Source organism: Bufo bufo, chromosome 4, assembly GCF_905171765.1.
Source record: "Bufo bufo chromosome 4, aBufBuf1.1, whole genome shotgun sequence".
Taxonomy (NCBI): domain Eukaryota; kingdom Metazoa; phylum Chordata; class Amphibia; order Anura; family Bufonidae; genus Bufo; species Bufo bufo.
The window spans coordinates 421,961,627-421,978,787 of NC_053392.1; the positions used below are offsets into that span (position 1 = coordinate 421,961,627).

The 17,161-nt window shown below is 44.5% G+C and overlaps 1 protein-coding gene across 1 annotated transcript in view; it reads left to right on the forward strand.

Moving 5' to 3' along the window:
* The window catches only part of RAB4A (RAB4A, member RAS oncogene family), a 204,972-nt gene extending 192,165 nt beyond the window's left edge, over positions 1–12,807 (forward strand). Inside the window, exons 7-8 of the mRNA XM_040429311.1 lie at positions 3,457–3,594; positions 12,420–12,807. Coding sequence (XP_040285245.1) covers positions 3,457–3,572 — 116 coding nt within the window. The 3' untranslated portion in view covers positions 3,573–3,594; positions 12,420–12,807. The remainder of the gene's footprint in view (positions 1–3,456; positions 3,595–12,419) is intronic.
* Positions 12,808–17,161: the final 4,354 nt, after the last annotated feature.

The window sequence follows — 17,161 nt, forward strand, 5'->3', positions numbered from 1 at the left end:
GAGCAGCTGAGGTGTCATTTAGTCCCGGCCGCAGAAAGGAAGAGTAGTTTCTATCGCCAGAGATCATTTGAGGAGGGTGAGAGGGTGGGACATCTGCTGTCGGTTGTTTCCCAGGCCCAGAGAGGTTCCTCCTGTATTCAGGAACTGAGAGATGGATTGGGGAATAGTAGTCAGGACACGAAAGGAATATTGGATATTTAAAAAAGTTTTTATGTGTCTTTATACGCTTCCACTGTCTCTAGTTCGGAGGAGGCTTTGAACGCCTTCCTGATGGAGGCACAGTTATCGGTGCTGTCAGACGAGGATAGAGAAAGGTTAGATGAGTCGATCTCACTTGAAGAATTGGAAGCTGCGCTTGGGGATATGGCAAACGGTAAGGCTCCGGGGGCAGATGGTCTACCTGTGGAGGTATATAAAAAGTTGCAGGGGATACTCCTTCCTGAATTGCTTAAGGTACTTGAACACTCACTGGAGACGGGTTCGCTACCACATTCTATGCAGGAGGCTATAATTGTAGTTATTCCTAAACCTGGGAAAGACCCCAAACTACCAGATTCTTATAGACCAATTTCGCTTTTAACGGCGGATGTAAAGCTCCTAGCAAAAGTGCTGGCGAACAGGTTGTCCAGAGTGATTTTGTCCATTGTGCACCCAGATCAGACGGGTTTTATGCCTGGGAAATCGACCGCTATAAATCTCCGTGGACTATATGCTAGCCTGAATATCCCGGCAGATAATTGTGGGGACAGGGCCTTGCTTGCTCTTGATGCCGCCAAGGCGTTCGATAGTGTGGAGTGGAACTACTTGTGGGGGGTCCTGAGAACCATGGGTTTCGGAGCGCGGTTCATTCATTGGGTAATGGTGCTGTACTCGAGTCCCAAGGCAAGAATTAGAGCCTTTGGGGGGTTGTCAGATGGTTTCGCCTTGGCCCGTGGCACCAGGCAAGGGTGCCCACTATCGCCCTTGTTGTTTGCTCTAGCAATAGAGCCGCTTGCGGCTTTTATTCGCCTGTCACCGAATATTGATGGGTTTCGATATGGTGTGCTGCATAATAAAGTGGCTATGTACGCTGATGATACTCTGCTATTCTTGGGCGATACTGGTGCATCCCTGGATGCGGCCATGGCATTGATTGACAGATTTGGGAGCTTCTCTGGGCTTCAGATAAATTGGCAGAAGTCTGCTTTGATGCCGGTTGATGGACAGGCCCTGTCAGGTGGGCGTGTTGATAGTTTAGTTCCCTGGGTGGGTAAATTCAAATATTTAGGACTGTATATAACGCCTAGACTGTCGGACTTTGAAGACCTTAATCTGTCTCCGCTGCTAGCTACTTTTAGACTAAAGGTGAGGACATGGTGTAGTCTCTTCCTATCGGTAGTGGGTAGAGTAAATCTTTTAAAAATGGTAATGATGCCCCAGCTGCTTTATGTATTGAACAATGCTCCCGTGTGGATTCCTCTGGATAGATTTAGGAGAATACACTCTATGTTTAGAGATCTTATTTGGAAGTACGGTCAGGCTAGGATTAGGCTGGAGTCATTGCAATACCCTAAGTCTGAAGGGGGTCTGGCTGTTCCTAATGCATGGATCTATTTCTTAGCTTCCCAATGTCAGCATTTTAAGGGATGGATTAATTTCCAATTGCCGGATATGACGGGACAGATACTGCAACACTGGTTGGGCAGTCGGGACCTTATGGGTATTCTGGAGGGGTCGGGAATGCATGTTGGGAGAGAGAAGTTCATGGTTATAGATCTTATGAAGAAAGTCTGGGCGAAGGTGAAGCAGCTTAGAGGTGTGGGTGGCGTTTGTGAACTTTCACCAATTAGGAATAATTACTTGTTGCCTGAGTTCCTAACAATGTCAGGACTCCGAAATTGGGAATCTCATGGAGTGATGAGGATTGGCCAACTAATTGAGGGCAAGATATTTAAATTGTTTCAGAGTTTGCAGCAGGAATTCAATATTTCCAGGGTATGGTTTTATAAATATCTTCAATTGAGGCATGTCTTTGAGGTCACGATGAGGAAAGGTTGTACAATAGCCCAAATGGAGGTGGTCCATAAACTTGTTCTTCCGACAGGGGGAAAAAGAGGACTAATATCGCAGGTGTATACTCTCTTACTGGCCAAATTCTTAGAAGGATTTCCGCTTTCAAGGTTGAAGAAGTGGGAGGCTGACCTGGAGGTCATCTCTAATGATCAGTGGGATGACATACTGGAAGGAGTTCCCAGAGTGTCCCTGAGTGAACAGGGCAAGTTGTCTCAATTATTCATCATTCACAGAGTGTACAAAACGCCGGTGTTCTTAAAAAAGGTGGGGGTGAGAATTGATGACAAGTGTCCAAAGTGTATGGAAGAAGGCGCGTCAGGCACCAACAGTTGACACATATACAGGGGACATCACATGGGCAAAGCCAAGACAGCAGCTTCCCCATATGTTATCCACCCCATTGACCTCGTAACAGTGAGGGATCTCCTCAACCCATTCATACTCAGGAGACTGAAAATATATAGCACTGTAGGCGATGTATAGTTGACACTGAAAATAGACATATGATGGAGTTTGGGGAATGTAGCTGGAATGATTGCGCAAGTCCATGTTCATCAGTCACGCGACCTTTAGTCATCCACCACGATATATCTGTGTGAGTAAAGAGAGAAGAGAAAATAGCTTAATTAATATCTGTACATTTCTGTAAATAACAGAATAAAAATTACATTACTACCAATCACAGGATAGAGCATAGAGTAAACCTAAAGTGGGTCAGGGCAAGCTATCGACCAAATACCTGTCCTAGATTGAGATCAACATTGATCCACTGGCTTGGATACCGGGGTAGTAATCAGCAATGGAAAAACACTGCCGGCTGATATTAAGATTCAGTGATAGTAATGGAAGTGTCTGTCAGATACCTTTATTACAAACACTAAACACAAACATATGAAAAGATACTTTATTTAGACCCTTTCACTCAGGTAAACATTTCACAGCCTGTCGGAGTTCAAATCTGGCATTGCTGGATTCTCTAGTTCACCACTGGATCCCCATTGACTGTAATGATGTCCGACAGTGATCTAGCCACTTTTCTAGCATAAATGCCAGGTTTTAATCGGCAAAACACTGCCTGCTGCAGTTTTTGTCTGGCCAGCAGCTGGCATTTATGCCAGATCATCTCTGAAGGAATGGGGCCTGTCTGTTTTGCGGACAGTGAATCCACAAAACATGGCCACCGGCCATTTGCACCCAATTGGTCTGCAGGATGCAACCAAAAATAGGACATGTCCTATTTTTTGTGGGGTGGAGGCATGCTGGAAATATTGCTTTAAGTTTACCAAATTTTTTAAATGTACAATTTAAGTATCTCTAGAAGCAAATCTAACGAGTCATATTTTGCTAGGTCTTTTTAAGTTATTGTTTTATATGTATCTGGCTTTTCAATTTTTTTTTTATCAGGTGAACTTGATCCTGAAAGGATGGGGTCAGGCATTCAATATGGGGATGCTGCTTTGCGACAGCTTAGATCACCGCGTCGCGCACAAGCCCAAAGTGCTCAGGAATGTGGCTGTTAGAATTTGTTCTTAAAGATGCAAGGTAAAATAGGATTTATTCTTACAAACCATAATTTGGTATCACAGAGCCTATAAGCTGCTTCATTTATAATTATGTAAATAATTTATTTAATCTCTCTATCGAAAAAGAACAAACTTGTCTGGGGACTAAGGCTACTATCACACTAGCGTTTTTTGCGGATCTGTCATGGATCTGCAAAAACGCTTCCATTACAATAATACAACTGCATGCATCCGATCTGGTTGAATGGATCTGGTTGTATTTTCTTTTATAGCCATGACTGATCCGTCATGAACTCCATTGAAAGTCATTGGGGGATGGATCCGTTTTCTATTGTGTCTGAAAAAACGGATCCGTCCCCATTGACTTACATTGTGTGCCAGGACGGATCCATCTTGCTCCGCACCAAATCGCAGACAGAAAAACGCTGTTTGCAGCGTTATTCTGTCCGCGATGGGAGCACAACCAAACGCAACGGAACGCATTTTAGTGCATTCCATTTCATTCAGTTCAGTTTTGTTCCCATTTCTTCTGCTATTGAGATCCTATGACAGATCTCAATAGCGGAATTGAAAACACTAGTGTGAAAGTAAAAACAATAAAGACCAAAGGTGGCCAATTGGTAAAAAGTGGAAAACAGTGTCCACCGGATGGAACCAAAAGGACACCCGTAATTGTAACTCTGTACTAGCTCCCGAGTGAAACAAGCGAAAAAACAAGGAAACGGAGCTCATAGTACCGTGTATAAAAATATATAATTTTATTATGACATGATTAAAATATAAAGCAAATAATAATATACCGTTAAAAAGTGAAAAGAAGCAGAAAAAAGAAGAACGCCACCCTGGGATGTGAAAGTAGCCTAACCTATAGTGAAAAAATTATAGGGGTTGTACCAATACTGCTGCTGGCACATTTTGATGCTGTTGTGCCATCCTCCAGAGTGAGAAATCAAGTCGATAAGAAACATTTAGCTAGTTGGGATTTACATGCATCATAATTTTGAGAACTATTTCATAGTTGCTGTTTTTACTAGTCTATACTAAGAGCTACTACTTTACAGATGTATGTTTTGCTGGGCATTGTTACAACTTATAGTGACTTTAAAGGGAACCTGTCCGCTCACCTATGCTTCCCAAGTGTAGTGACAGACCCGCTGATTTCAGCAGTCTGTCACTTGTGTTTTAACATGCAGCAGTGTGAGTGTATGACCACAAGGCGCAGCCATGCTGCATTTTAGTACTGATCGGTCGTATGGACTCTAATTAAATTAATGAAACTGAACTGCTTAGGCTACTTTAACACTAGCGGCAGCAGGGTCCCTGCTAACGCTAGCACACACCGGAAGTCCGCTCCGGCCCCATTCACCTCCGGTCCGCCCCCATTATAGTAAATCGTGCCGGAGCGAACTGCCTTTAGCGTTAGCACGGATCTGGCAGGCTGTTCCCCCACCGGAACAGCCTGTCGGACACTGCTGCCGCAAGTGTGAAAGTAGCCTTAGTCGTTCTATATTGTTAAAGGCTGCATATTATTGAAAGTGCTGCATGGTAATCAACTGTACAGACTGACTAAACTAGTGGTCCCTAACCTTTTTTGTGCCAGGGACGAGTTTCACACAATTATTTGCTCACGAACCGGGGTGGGGTTGTTGTTTCTATAAGGTTCAAAACACTGTATAAAACTGTATAGGCCCTCACTCAGTGATTTACAGGTGATGTCTCCTCTGACTGGAGTTGTTCTTTTTCCCTTTTTTTTTTTTTTTAAGTCCTGCACAAATCGCTCTTAAGATGTTTCCTGACCACTGCTTCTTTCTGCATAACTGAACAAACAGAACACAGATATTTAGTAATAATGCCTCCTTTATACTTAGTAATCATCCCCATTTAGGCCCCAGTAGATATAATGCCCCCAGTAGTGTCCTATGTACATATGACATCCCCCAGTAGTGCTCACTTCACATTTAATATCCCCCAGTAGTGCCCTCTTCAAATATAATGCTCCCCAGTTGTGGCCTCTTTAACCACCTCAGGACCGCTGTACGCAGGATTGCGTCCTGGCGGCTGCCCTGTTGTTCTGGGTGGACGCTCCGGCGCGTCCTCTCGCGAGAGGCGAGATTTCCTGTCAACCGAAGGTAAGCGAGTGGATCTACAGCCTGCCAGCGGCGATCGTTCGCTGGCAGGCTGTAGATGCGATTTTTTTTTTTAACCCCTAACAGGTATATTAGACGCTGTTTTGATAACAGCGTCTAATATACCTGCTACCTGGTCCTCTGGTGGTCCCTTTTGCTTGGATCGACCACCAGAGGACACAGGCAGCTCTGTAATAAGTAGCACCAAACACCACTACACTACACCCCCCCCTGACACTTATTATCCCCTGATCACCCCATATTAGACTCCCTGATCACCCCCCTGTCATTGATCACACCCCTGTCATTGATCGCCATGCCCCTCACGGAATACCTTTGGGTGTCTTCTTTCCAAAATGGGGTCACTTGTGGGGTAGTTATACTGCCCTGGCCTTTTAGGGGTGTCACACATGTGGTATCGCCGTACTCAGGAGAAGTTGGGCAATGTGTTTTGGGGTGTCATTTTACATATACCCATGCTAGGTGAGAGAAATATCTTGGTCAAATGCCAACTTTGTATAAAAAAATGGGAAAAGTTGTCTTTTGCCAAGATATTTCTCTCACCCAGCATGGGTATATGTAAAAAGACACCCCAAAACACATTGCCCAACTTCTTCTGAGTACGGCGATACCAGATGTGTGACACTTTTTAGCAGCCTAGGTGGGCAAAGGGGCCCACATTCCAAAGAGCACCTTTCGGATTTCACAGGGCATTTTTTACACATTTTGATTTCAAACTACTTCTCAAGCATTCGTGCCCCTAAAATGCCAGGGCAGTATAACTACCCCACAAGTGACCCCATTTTGGAAAGAAGACACCCCAAGGTATTTCGTGATGGGCATAGTGAGTTCATGGAAGTTTTTATTTTTTGTCACAAGTTAGTGGAATATGAGACTTTGTAAAAATAAAAAAAATTAAGAAAAATCATCATTTTCCGCTAACTTGTGACAAAAAATAAAAAATTCTAGGAACTCGCCATGCCCCTCACGGAATACCTTGGGGTGTCTTCTTTCCAAAATGGGGTCACTTGTGGGGTAGTTATACTGCCCTGGCCTTTTAGGGGCCCTAATGTGTGAGAAGTAGTTTGAAATCAAAATCTGTAAAAAATGCCCTGTGAAATCCGAAAGGTGCTCTTTGGAATGTGGGCCCATTTGCCCACCTAGGCTGCAAAAAAGTGTCACACATCTGGTATCGCCGTACTCAGAAGAAGTAGGGCAATGTGTTTTGGGGTGTCTTTTTACATATACCCATGCTGGGTGAGAGAAATATCTCGGCAAAAGACAACTTTTCCCATTTTTTTATACAAAGTTGGCATTTGACCAAGATATTTATCTCACCCAGCATGGGTATATGTAAAATGACACCCCAAAACACATTCCCCAACTTCTCCTGAATACGGCGATACCAGATGTGTGACACTTTTTTGCAGCCTAGATGCGCAAAGGGGCCCAAATTCCTTTTAGGAGGGCATTTTTAGACATTTGGATCCCAGACTTCTTCTCACGCTTTAGGGCCCCTAAAATGCCAGGGCAGTATAAATACCCCACATGTGACCCCATTTTGGAAAGAAGACACCCCAAGGTATTCAATGAGGGGCATGGCGAGTTCATAGAATTTTTTTTTTTTTGGCACAAGTTAGCGGAAATTGATATTTTTTTTTTTTTTTCTCACAAAGTCTCCCTTTCCGTTAACTTGGGACAAAAATTTCAATCTTTCATGGACTCCATATGCCCCTCAGCGAATACCTTGGGGTGTCTTCTTTCCAAAATGGGGTCATTTGTGGGGTGTTTGTACTGCCCTGGCATTTGAGGGTCTCCGCAATCATTACATGTATGGCCAGCATTAGGAGTGTCTGCTATTCTCCTTATATTGAGCATACGGGTAATGAGATTTTTTTTTTTTTCGTTCAGCCTCTGGGCTGAAAGAAAAAATGAACGGCACAGATTTCTTCATTCGCATCAATCAATGTGGATGAAAAAATCTCTGCCAAAAAAAAAAAAGGAGGGGAAAGGCGTCTGCCAGGACATAGGAGCTCCGCCCAACATCCATACCCACTTAGCCCGTATGCCCTGGCAAACCAGATTTCTCCATTCACATCAATCGATGTGAATGAATAAATCATTGCCGGGATTTTATTTGATTTTTTTATATACAAAGTCTTTGCCAAAGTATATGAACACCGCCGCCTCCTCAGCTCATATGCCTCGGCAAACGTATCTTTTACTGCAGAGGAGAAATCTCGTCTTGCAGCGCCGCATACACCGACTTTTGTGTAATCTGACAGCAGCGCGATGCTTCTGTCAGAATGCACATCAGTGCTGCAGCTAGTCGATCGGTTGGTCCACCTGGAAGGTAAAAAAAACAAAACCAAAAAGAAAAAGAAAAAACCAGGCCACAACGCAATAAATGTATTAACTTTATAATAAAATTTGAACGGAACATATAAACTTTATTTAACTTTTTGAACAGAACGTTAACTTTTTTGCTTACCGGTGATTTTTTTTTAATTTTTTTTTTACCTTTTATAGGGCAAACCTCTCCTTCCCCATGGGACAATGTGCAAAGCGCAAATCGCCCAAAGATGTGGCGAAGTACATTATGCACTTTGTCCCAGGTGAAAGGAGAGGTTTGCAGCAGCTCTGTGTGAATGGGCCCTAATAGCCCTGTGTGCCTGTCCTGTGAGATGCAATCCCTATGCTAGGTGTACCTGTGTGTGGTACTTCCGGAAACACTACCCTAAGCATAGGGCAGGGTAGTCAGGACAGAAATAGCGGGTGTCACGCCTTATTCCACTCCTGCTACAGACACAACATCTTTTTCGGGGTGACGGTTGGGTTGAGTTACAAGCAACGACATTGAGGAAATGTCGCTCGTGTAGACGGCTAACTACACTGGTGGATGGGGCCACGGAACCTCCTGGATACAGGAGGTTCTCGATGATCTCTTCCTGAAATTTGAGGAAGGATCTTGTTCTCCCAGCCTTACTGTAGAGAACAAAACTATTATATGCAGCCAATTGAATCAAATATACAGACACCTTCTTATACCAGCGTCTGGTGCATCGGGAAACTAAATAGGGAGCCAACATCTGGTCATTGAAGTCCACCCCTCCCATGAGCGCATTATAGTCGTGGACTGAGAGGGGCTTTTCAATGACACTGGTTGCCCCTTCAATTTGTATTGTCGTGTCTGCGTGAATGGAGGAGAGCATGTAAACGTCACGCTTGTCTCTCCATTTCACCGCGAGCAGTTCTTGGTTACACAAGGCAGCCCTCTCCCCCCTTGCAAGACTGGTGGTAACGAGCCGTTGGGGGAAGTCGCACGGTGCCACAGCAGCCAATCTGTTCTAGGAACAAATGCCTGAAGAGGGGCACACTTGTGTAAAAATTGTCCACATAAAGATGGTACCCCTTGCCAAATAAGGGTGACACCAAGTCCCAGACTGTCTTCCCACTGCTCCCCAGGTAGTCAGGGCAACCGACCGGCTCCAGGGTCTGATCTTTTCCCTCATAGATCCGAAATTTGTGGTTATAGCCTGTGGCCCTTTCACAGAGCTTATACAATTTGACCCCATACCGGGCGCGCTTGCTTGGGATGTATTGTTTGAAGCCAAGGCGCCCGGTAAAATGTATAAGGGACTCGTCTACGCAGATGTTTTGCTCAGGGGTATACAAATCTGAAAATTTGTTGTTGAAGTGGTCTATGAGGGGCCGAATTTTGTGGAGCCGGTCAAAAGCTGGGTGGCCTCTGGGATGGGAGGTGGTGTTGTCGCTAAAGTGCAGGAAACGCAGGATGGTCTCAAATCGTGTCCTGGACATAGCAGCAGAGAACATGGGCATGTGATGAATTGGGTTCGTGGACCAATATGACCGCAATTCATGCTTTTTGGTTAGACCCATGTTGAGGAGAAGGCCCAGAAAAATTTTAATTTCGGAAACTTGGACTGGTTTCCACCGGAAAGGCTGGGCATAAAAGCTTCCCGGGTTGGCGGCTATAAATTGAGTGGCATACCGATTTTTGTTTCTGCCACGACTATGTCCAAGAGCTCCGCAGTCAAGAACAGCTCAAAAAACAGCTCACCACGTAATCCGACAGCGCCAGCCCCACTCTGCTGCCCTTGAAGCGGATCCTGCGCAACCTGTGGTCTAGCGACACGGGGCCGGGTACGCCTGGTGGTATCAGGGACCTCAACCTCCTCGTCCGAACTTTGGGTCAGACTGCCACTGCTTTCTACAGGTTCATATTCTGACCCGCTAGATTCAACAGATGAGGGTTCCCATTCCTCATCCGACTGGGTCAGAATCCTATAGGCCTCTTCAGAAGAATACCCCCTGTTTGACATTTGCACTACTAAATTTAGGGGTATTCCCTGAGACTACCCAAGAAAAAAAGCAAGCCTGTCTTACAAATGGGAGGCTAGCGAAGTACCGGAGGCCGCTGCGATTGATAAAAAATATCAAAACTGATTTTTTTTATCGCCGCAGCGCTTGTAAAGTGATTGTGCAGTGATCAAAAAAATAATAATTTTTGGGCACTGCGGCGGGGCGGGTGTGCGTGAACGCACGTGTGGGCGACCGATCAGGCCTGATCGGGCAAACACTGCGTTTTGGGTGGAAGGCGAGCTAAGGTGACACTAATACTATTATAGATCTGACTGTGATCAGTTTTGATCACTTACAGATACTATAAAAGTACAAAAGCCGATTAGCGATACGCTAATCAGCGAATCAGTGACTGCGGTGCGCTGGGCGCTAACCGACGCTAACTACCTAACCAAGGGGCCTAAACTATCCTAAAACCTATCAGTCAATACCAGTGGGAAAAAAAAGTGACAGTTTACACTGATCACTTTTTTCCCTTTCACTAGGTGATTGACAGGGGTGATCAAGGGGTTAATTGGGGTGATGGGGGGTGATCTGGGGCTAAGTGTGGTGTTTGGTGGCTACTCACTGTGATGTGTGCTCCTCTGCTGGGACCAACCGACGAAAAGGACCAGCAGAGGAGCACAGAAGCCATTTAACATCTTATATTTATAAATATAAGGTGTTAGATGGCTTCTGATTTGATTTTTTGAAAATCGCCAGCCTGCCAGCAACGATCATTGGCTGGCAGGCTGGTGACGAAATGCTCCTTGAACTTTTGCTGGCCCGCAATGCGCATGCGCGGGCAGGCTCTGACCGAAATCTCGCGTCTCGCGTCCAGGAGGAATGAATCGACCGCCTCCAGGACGCATCCGTGCGTTAGGCGGTCCGGAGGCGGTTATGCTAGGGGGGCTGAGGTGGTTAAATAAAGTGTCCCCCAGTTGTGGATTCTTTGCATATTGTGCCTTCTAATAGTGGCCTGTTTACATATAGTGCCCCCCCTGTAGTGGCCTCTTTACATTTAATGTCCGCTAGTGTGTATATATATATATATATAGTGCCTCCTCCTTGGTGTCCCATGTAGTGTTCACAATATACTCTCCTCCATCCGGCTGTCTGTGATGCAGGTCTCTTCCAGCCTGCTGCCCCGGCTCCCTGCGTTACAGAATATATGGTCACAAACGTCATGGCAACCTCCTATGCTGGGTCTCTGGCAACGTGAATGACCTCATGCCGCCTCTGACCCGACACAGGAGGTTGCCATAATGAAATGATCGCGACCATCCTGCAGCTTAGCACTGCCTCATAGGCTTCAGGTCCAGCGGCCTTCAGCCTATGAGACTAAACAACTGGACACAAGAGCCAGCGGTTCCTGTCTCCACTGTTCAACACCGGTACTTCCTGCGGACTAGTACCAGATGATCCGCAACCCGGTGGTTGGGGATCGCTGAACGAAACAGTGCGGTCTCATTCGTTTAATTAGAGCTCGAATGCAGCAAAGCCATGTCAGAAGTGCCACATGACCGTGCCGTCTAGTCATACCCCTAGAGTACACAGCTGTGATGCAGCAGGATTTGGCTAAAGCTGGCAGATATTGGTCTAATGCTTTGTTCGCTATGCATTGTGATCCCGCTCTCTTCCCTATCACACGGGAACTGACAGGTTCCCTTTAAAGGAGTTGTCATTTCAGCAAATTGCATTTATCATGTAAAGAAAGTTTATACAAGGCATTTACTAATGTATTATGATTGTCTATATTGCCTCCTTTGCTGGCTTTATTCATTTTTCAGTGACATTATACACTGCTTGTTTCCATGGTTATGACCACCCCTGCCATCCATCAGTGGCGGTCATGCTTGCACTATAGGAAAAAGCATCAGCCTGTCTGGTGGCTGGGACCGTGGGAGCTCACATAGGCTAGTACTTTTTCCTTTCCTGTGCAAGCACGGTCACTGCTGCTGGATTGCAGGGTGGTCTGTAACCATGGAAACAAGCCGTGAATAATGTGGTGGAAAAATGAATACAGCCAGCAAAGGAAGCAATATGGATAATAATACACTAGTACGTGCCTTTCTCTACATGATAAATGCTATTTGCTATTACCTTTGTGGTTAGCTTTGCCATGTGTCATGGCACCCTGATCATTTTTTGGCTGTGCAAAAGGATGTAGATGTCATTGGTGGTTTGTAGTACAGTTCAGCAAATAATCTTCCATCTATACAGTACTGATATAATTCTGCATTTGCCAGTATTAATACAGTCCTCTGTGTGTTTTTTCGTTTTGAGCTTCTGTGAGTGCGTTTGAAGATATTGTGTGATGCACCTTGTTGCTCATACATTTTTGTTTTGTTTTTAGGTGTATATACGAATTTAGGACTATTTCTGCAATTCTCCCTACTACTTGTTCTGTAGAACAAGAAAGGACTTGTTGAGAAACGGCACAAGTGAAGCAAGTAGTGTGGTGAACACTAATGGACAGCTGACTGCAAACAATCCATAAATGTCTGAAATAATTTACTGGATAATACTGATTCCTTTATGTACTGTATCTATACATTTTTGTATTGTATATTGCTCTGTCTGCGCCTAACTTGTAATTTGTAACCAACCTTAATCCTTAGAGGTTCTTTTTATGAGCATGGCCTGTAAGATATTTTTTTCTTTCCTTCGTTCGTAATCCGTATAAGAGCACAGAAGGGCAGATTTACAAAGCTAAATTTGTCACAATTGTGCCTCAATTTGCACAAAAAACTGGCACAAGGCATGTAAGTCAGATTTATTATGTGTTTTAGAGACTTAGGGCTGTTTCACATGAGCAGATTCCATGCGTGTCATCCGCAGCGTGAATGACAGCCAAGCCTCGCACTGGACAGCAGAGACACGGAGCAGTAACATGATTGATAAATGCTCCGTCCCTCTCTGTGATCTCTTTACTTCAAAATCACAGTGAGATAAAGTTGTCATGGTGATTTTGTAGTAAAAAGATCACAGAGAGGCACGGAGCATTATCAATCATGTTACTGCTCCGTGTCTCTGCTGTCGAGTGCGAGGCTTGGCTGTCATTCACGCTGCGGATGACATGCACGGCATCTGCTTGTGTGGAACAGCCGTTATTGCGCAGCTTTGAGGCCAAGGGCAGTGGCAGTTGCAAAATATTGGTCCTGTGGTAGCTGGCCAAAAGGTGGAATAACGCTAGACAAAAGGTTCTAAAGATGCACCTTACAGGATGAGCCACTGTGATAAATTTGGCACATCTACTCTGATTCTAAGCGGTTTAAAAGTCTGTGGGGGAGATTTATCAAAACTGGTGTAAAGGAAAACTGGCTTAGTTTCCCATAGCAACCAATCAGATTCCATCTTTCTTTTTCCAAAGGAGCTCTGAAAACTGAAAGGAGGAATCTGGTTGCTATGGGCAACCAAACCAGTTTCCTTTTACACCAGTTTTGATAAATCTCCCCCTGTGTGTTACTAAATCCCCCCACTGTGTTCCATTAAAAAAAAATTGCCATGTGAGATAGGACCCCAAATCATCTTCCATCTACTGGATTTGCTTCAAAAGCCATATGAAGGACACCTCTTGCAAGACTGTGTGGGCAGCTGTAGTGATTTATATGCTTCACTTCCCAACAAATTATCTCTAAAATGTAATGGGATAAGCAATTCTAATTCCATTTTGGGTTACAACTGCCCCTTCTTCACTATGAATCTATCATCCTACGCTGCAGGATTTTATACTGTGAAGAATCACTTATATTAGGACAGATTCTCTAAATAGCAAAGGACTCATCATTTTAAAATGTTTAGTAGAGCTGCCTATTTCACAGTATTATTATCATCACCTCTCAATGTTATGTTTAGTAAGCTGAGGTTCTGCACAGGTAGTCCTCACATTAAAGTGGGTTACACACAAAAGCTACAATATTCTGAAATCTACAAGATATCTGATTTATGTGTTTTCATGTGTTCCATACTTATGATAATTTGTGCTTTCGCATTATTATTCCTTAGAACGCTACCAAGACTTTTTGTGCTAGCCTTATTATTTATTTGTGCTAGCCTTATTCTTATGGTGACACACTGTTTAACTGTTAATACTTGCTTGTCAATGCTAGTGAAAAGTCATTCCTTGTATTATGAAGGACATACCTGGTTTCAACAGCATGTATAAATAAACATCAATGTCCCTGTAAATCTTTGGGGCTTATTTGATAAAACAGTGTTCTGTCAGTTTATCAAATTATTTTTTTTTTTTTGTTTGTTTTTTTACAAATGGATGAATCATCACTTCAGCATTTATGATGCCCCACAAGATACTGTAGATCAGGGGTGCACAATTAATGTGCCTTCCAATGGTTTTTCAGCTGCCGTATGTGGACAGCACAGGATGAAATCTCTAATGAGAAGACAGAAGTGGTTTGTTACCAATTATACCTTCTCCTTTCCTTGGTTCATAGTGCTCAATAAGCAGTATGCAATGACTAAAGGAGGACCTCTTGAGGTGGTATTACACTGCCCAATCTATGGGCACTGCGACCACCAATGTATAGCACACCCATCGGCACCCGACTGATTACCCAGGCTAATACAAACAATGCAGGAGGTGCAATTGCTACCGCAGTTGTTACCTCATTCTGTTTTGTATGTTATCGGCAGAACACCCCTGATTACACAGACAGATGTGACCTCATACCAAAATATAGTTTGTGAAGTGTTTTGTTCATTTTCAGGAGATGCATGATTATGGTATAATTGCATGATCTTCCTATCTTGTGACGTAAAGTCATGATTTTATTAAGGACACGGAGGCGAGTATTGCTTTCTCTTTCTTTACTGAAGAACCAATAGCAGCAAAGAGAAAACCCATATCCAAAACAAGGAACTATGGTAACAAGCCCCTCCCACATATGATCCAGTATAATAGTCCTGGTTCCCACTGATTCTTCCTCTTTCTTTGACGATGACACACTTCTGGAATGCTGAACGTCCGATAACTAATCTCCAACCGAAAACAGAGCGAAACTGCAACCACAACGAAACATTAACTTTACAACCAAAAGGACGAAGCTGGAGAAGCAAACACCATCCAAGATGTCAGGCCGAATATGATGGTAGATTTCATCCTATGACAAGAAAACAAAGAAAAACAAGCATGCAATTGTTACTGCAAGTAATGTGGATAAACTAAACGTCGTTCAAGTTGCATACAAAAGTATTAGCAATCTGTTAAACAAAACAATAGGTAAATAGACAATTTTCAGAAGAAGGGGGGGCAGAATAAAAGGAAGGGGCAATACTCGCCTCCGTGTCCTTAATAAAATAATGACTTTACGTCACAAGATAGGAAAATCATGCAATTTTATTACACAACACGGAGGCTCCTATTGCGAGTTTAAAGCTGACTCACAACAGAGGAAAAAACTTGAGCAGGAGGATGAAAATAAAACTCTAGAAACGTAGAGACTCGCGACCAATCCGCCAGTCGCATTATGTCCTCCAATCTTGCCCCTGCAACTGCCATAGAAGTCGCTAAAGCCCCTCTAGTGGAATGCGCAGTAAAAACTGAAGTGTCCACTCCTGACAAGGACATAACCCACTTAACCCAACGAGCCAAAGTGACACTGGTAACAGGGTAAGGCTACATGCACACGACCGTATGTGTTTTGCGGTCCGCAAAAAAAACGAATAACGTTCAATATGGCATCCGTTTTTTTGCTGATCAATTTTTTTTTTGCGGATCCATTGTAATAATGCCTATCCTTGTCCGCAAACTAGAAAAAAATAGGACATACATAAAAAATGTTAATAAAAATAATTTTACAAGAAAAAAATAGGACATGCACAATTTTTTTTGCAGAGCAACGGAACGGACATACGGATGCGGAGAGCACAGGGTGTGCTGTCCGCGTTTTTTGCGGACCCATTGAAATGAATGGGTCCGCATCCTATCCGCAAAAAAAATGTATTGGACACGGAGATAAAATACGGTCGTGTGCATGAGGCCTTAAAGGGACGGCAGTAAGAGAGAAAAAGCTGAGGGCACGCAGAAGTGCGATGCGGGACAGTACGAGACTCATATTCCCGCAGACAGGCAACTGGGCAGATAGCCGGAAAATCAGGGAAACTGGGATAAGATACAGACCGAATGTTGGTCTTGGTGCGACGTGTAATATTAAACACAACGCCCTCAGGCGTAAAAGAGCGAGTGTCATGGTCTAAGGCTCTAACGTACGAGACTCTCTTGCAAGAGATCAAACAGAATAGGGAGACTAAATTAGCGGAAAGTTGCCGCAAAGAAAGTTCCGGATTCGACGGCCACGAGGAGAACAAAGATAAAACCGAAGAGACATCTCAGGTGGAGGAGAAACGGGGACGTGAGCCCCTAAGAAGGCGGCAAACCAAGGGGTGCTGGCCCGCAGGGCACCCATCAAATCCCTGGTGAGAGGACGAAATGGCAGAACGACACAAATTGTATGATATGCCTTACGATCATCAAAAGGCGATGTGAGAAACTGGAGGATCTCTGTCACAGGAGCTGAAACGGGATCCACGTGCCTAGCCAAGCACCAGTCAGCCCACGATTTCCATGCTGCCCGATAGGACCGCCTGGTTCCGGGAGCCCATGCGTGCTCCAAAAGGCGTCTAGTTGAGTCCGGAACGCCCGATACGTCCCAGGGCTCCCCGAAATTCTGCAAGCCAGGAGCTGCAGGGAGTCCTCTAAAACGAGAGGGTGTCGCAGACCGGATGGTTCTAAAAGGAGGTCTGGAAAAACTGGGAGAAGTAGAGGGAATTGGATCAAGCACTCTAGAAGCTGGGGAAACGATGATTGAGAGGTCCAGAATGGGATTATCAGAACCAGTTTGGCCCCTTGTTGGCGGACTTGGGCTAATACTCTGGGAATCATGGCGGGAAGCAGGGCTGGGACAAGGCCATTTGGTGCCCAGGGCGAAGATGGCAAACTGCGCCCCCCCCCCCGTTTTTAAGAAAGAATCAATGTTGTTTCAAAACAAGAATATACTTAAAGCAATAGAACAAAGGACTGTGGGACTTTGAAAGTCACAGACACTATAAAGTTCCCCCCCATCATCATGTGCCAGTATA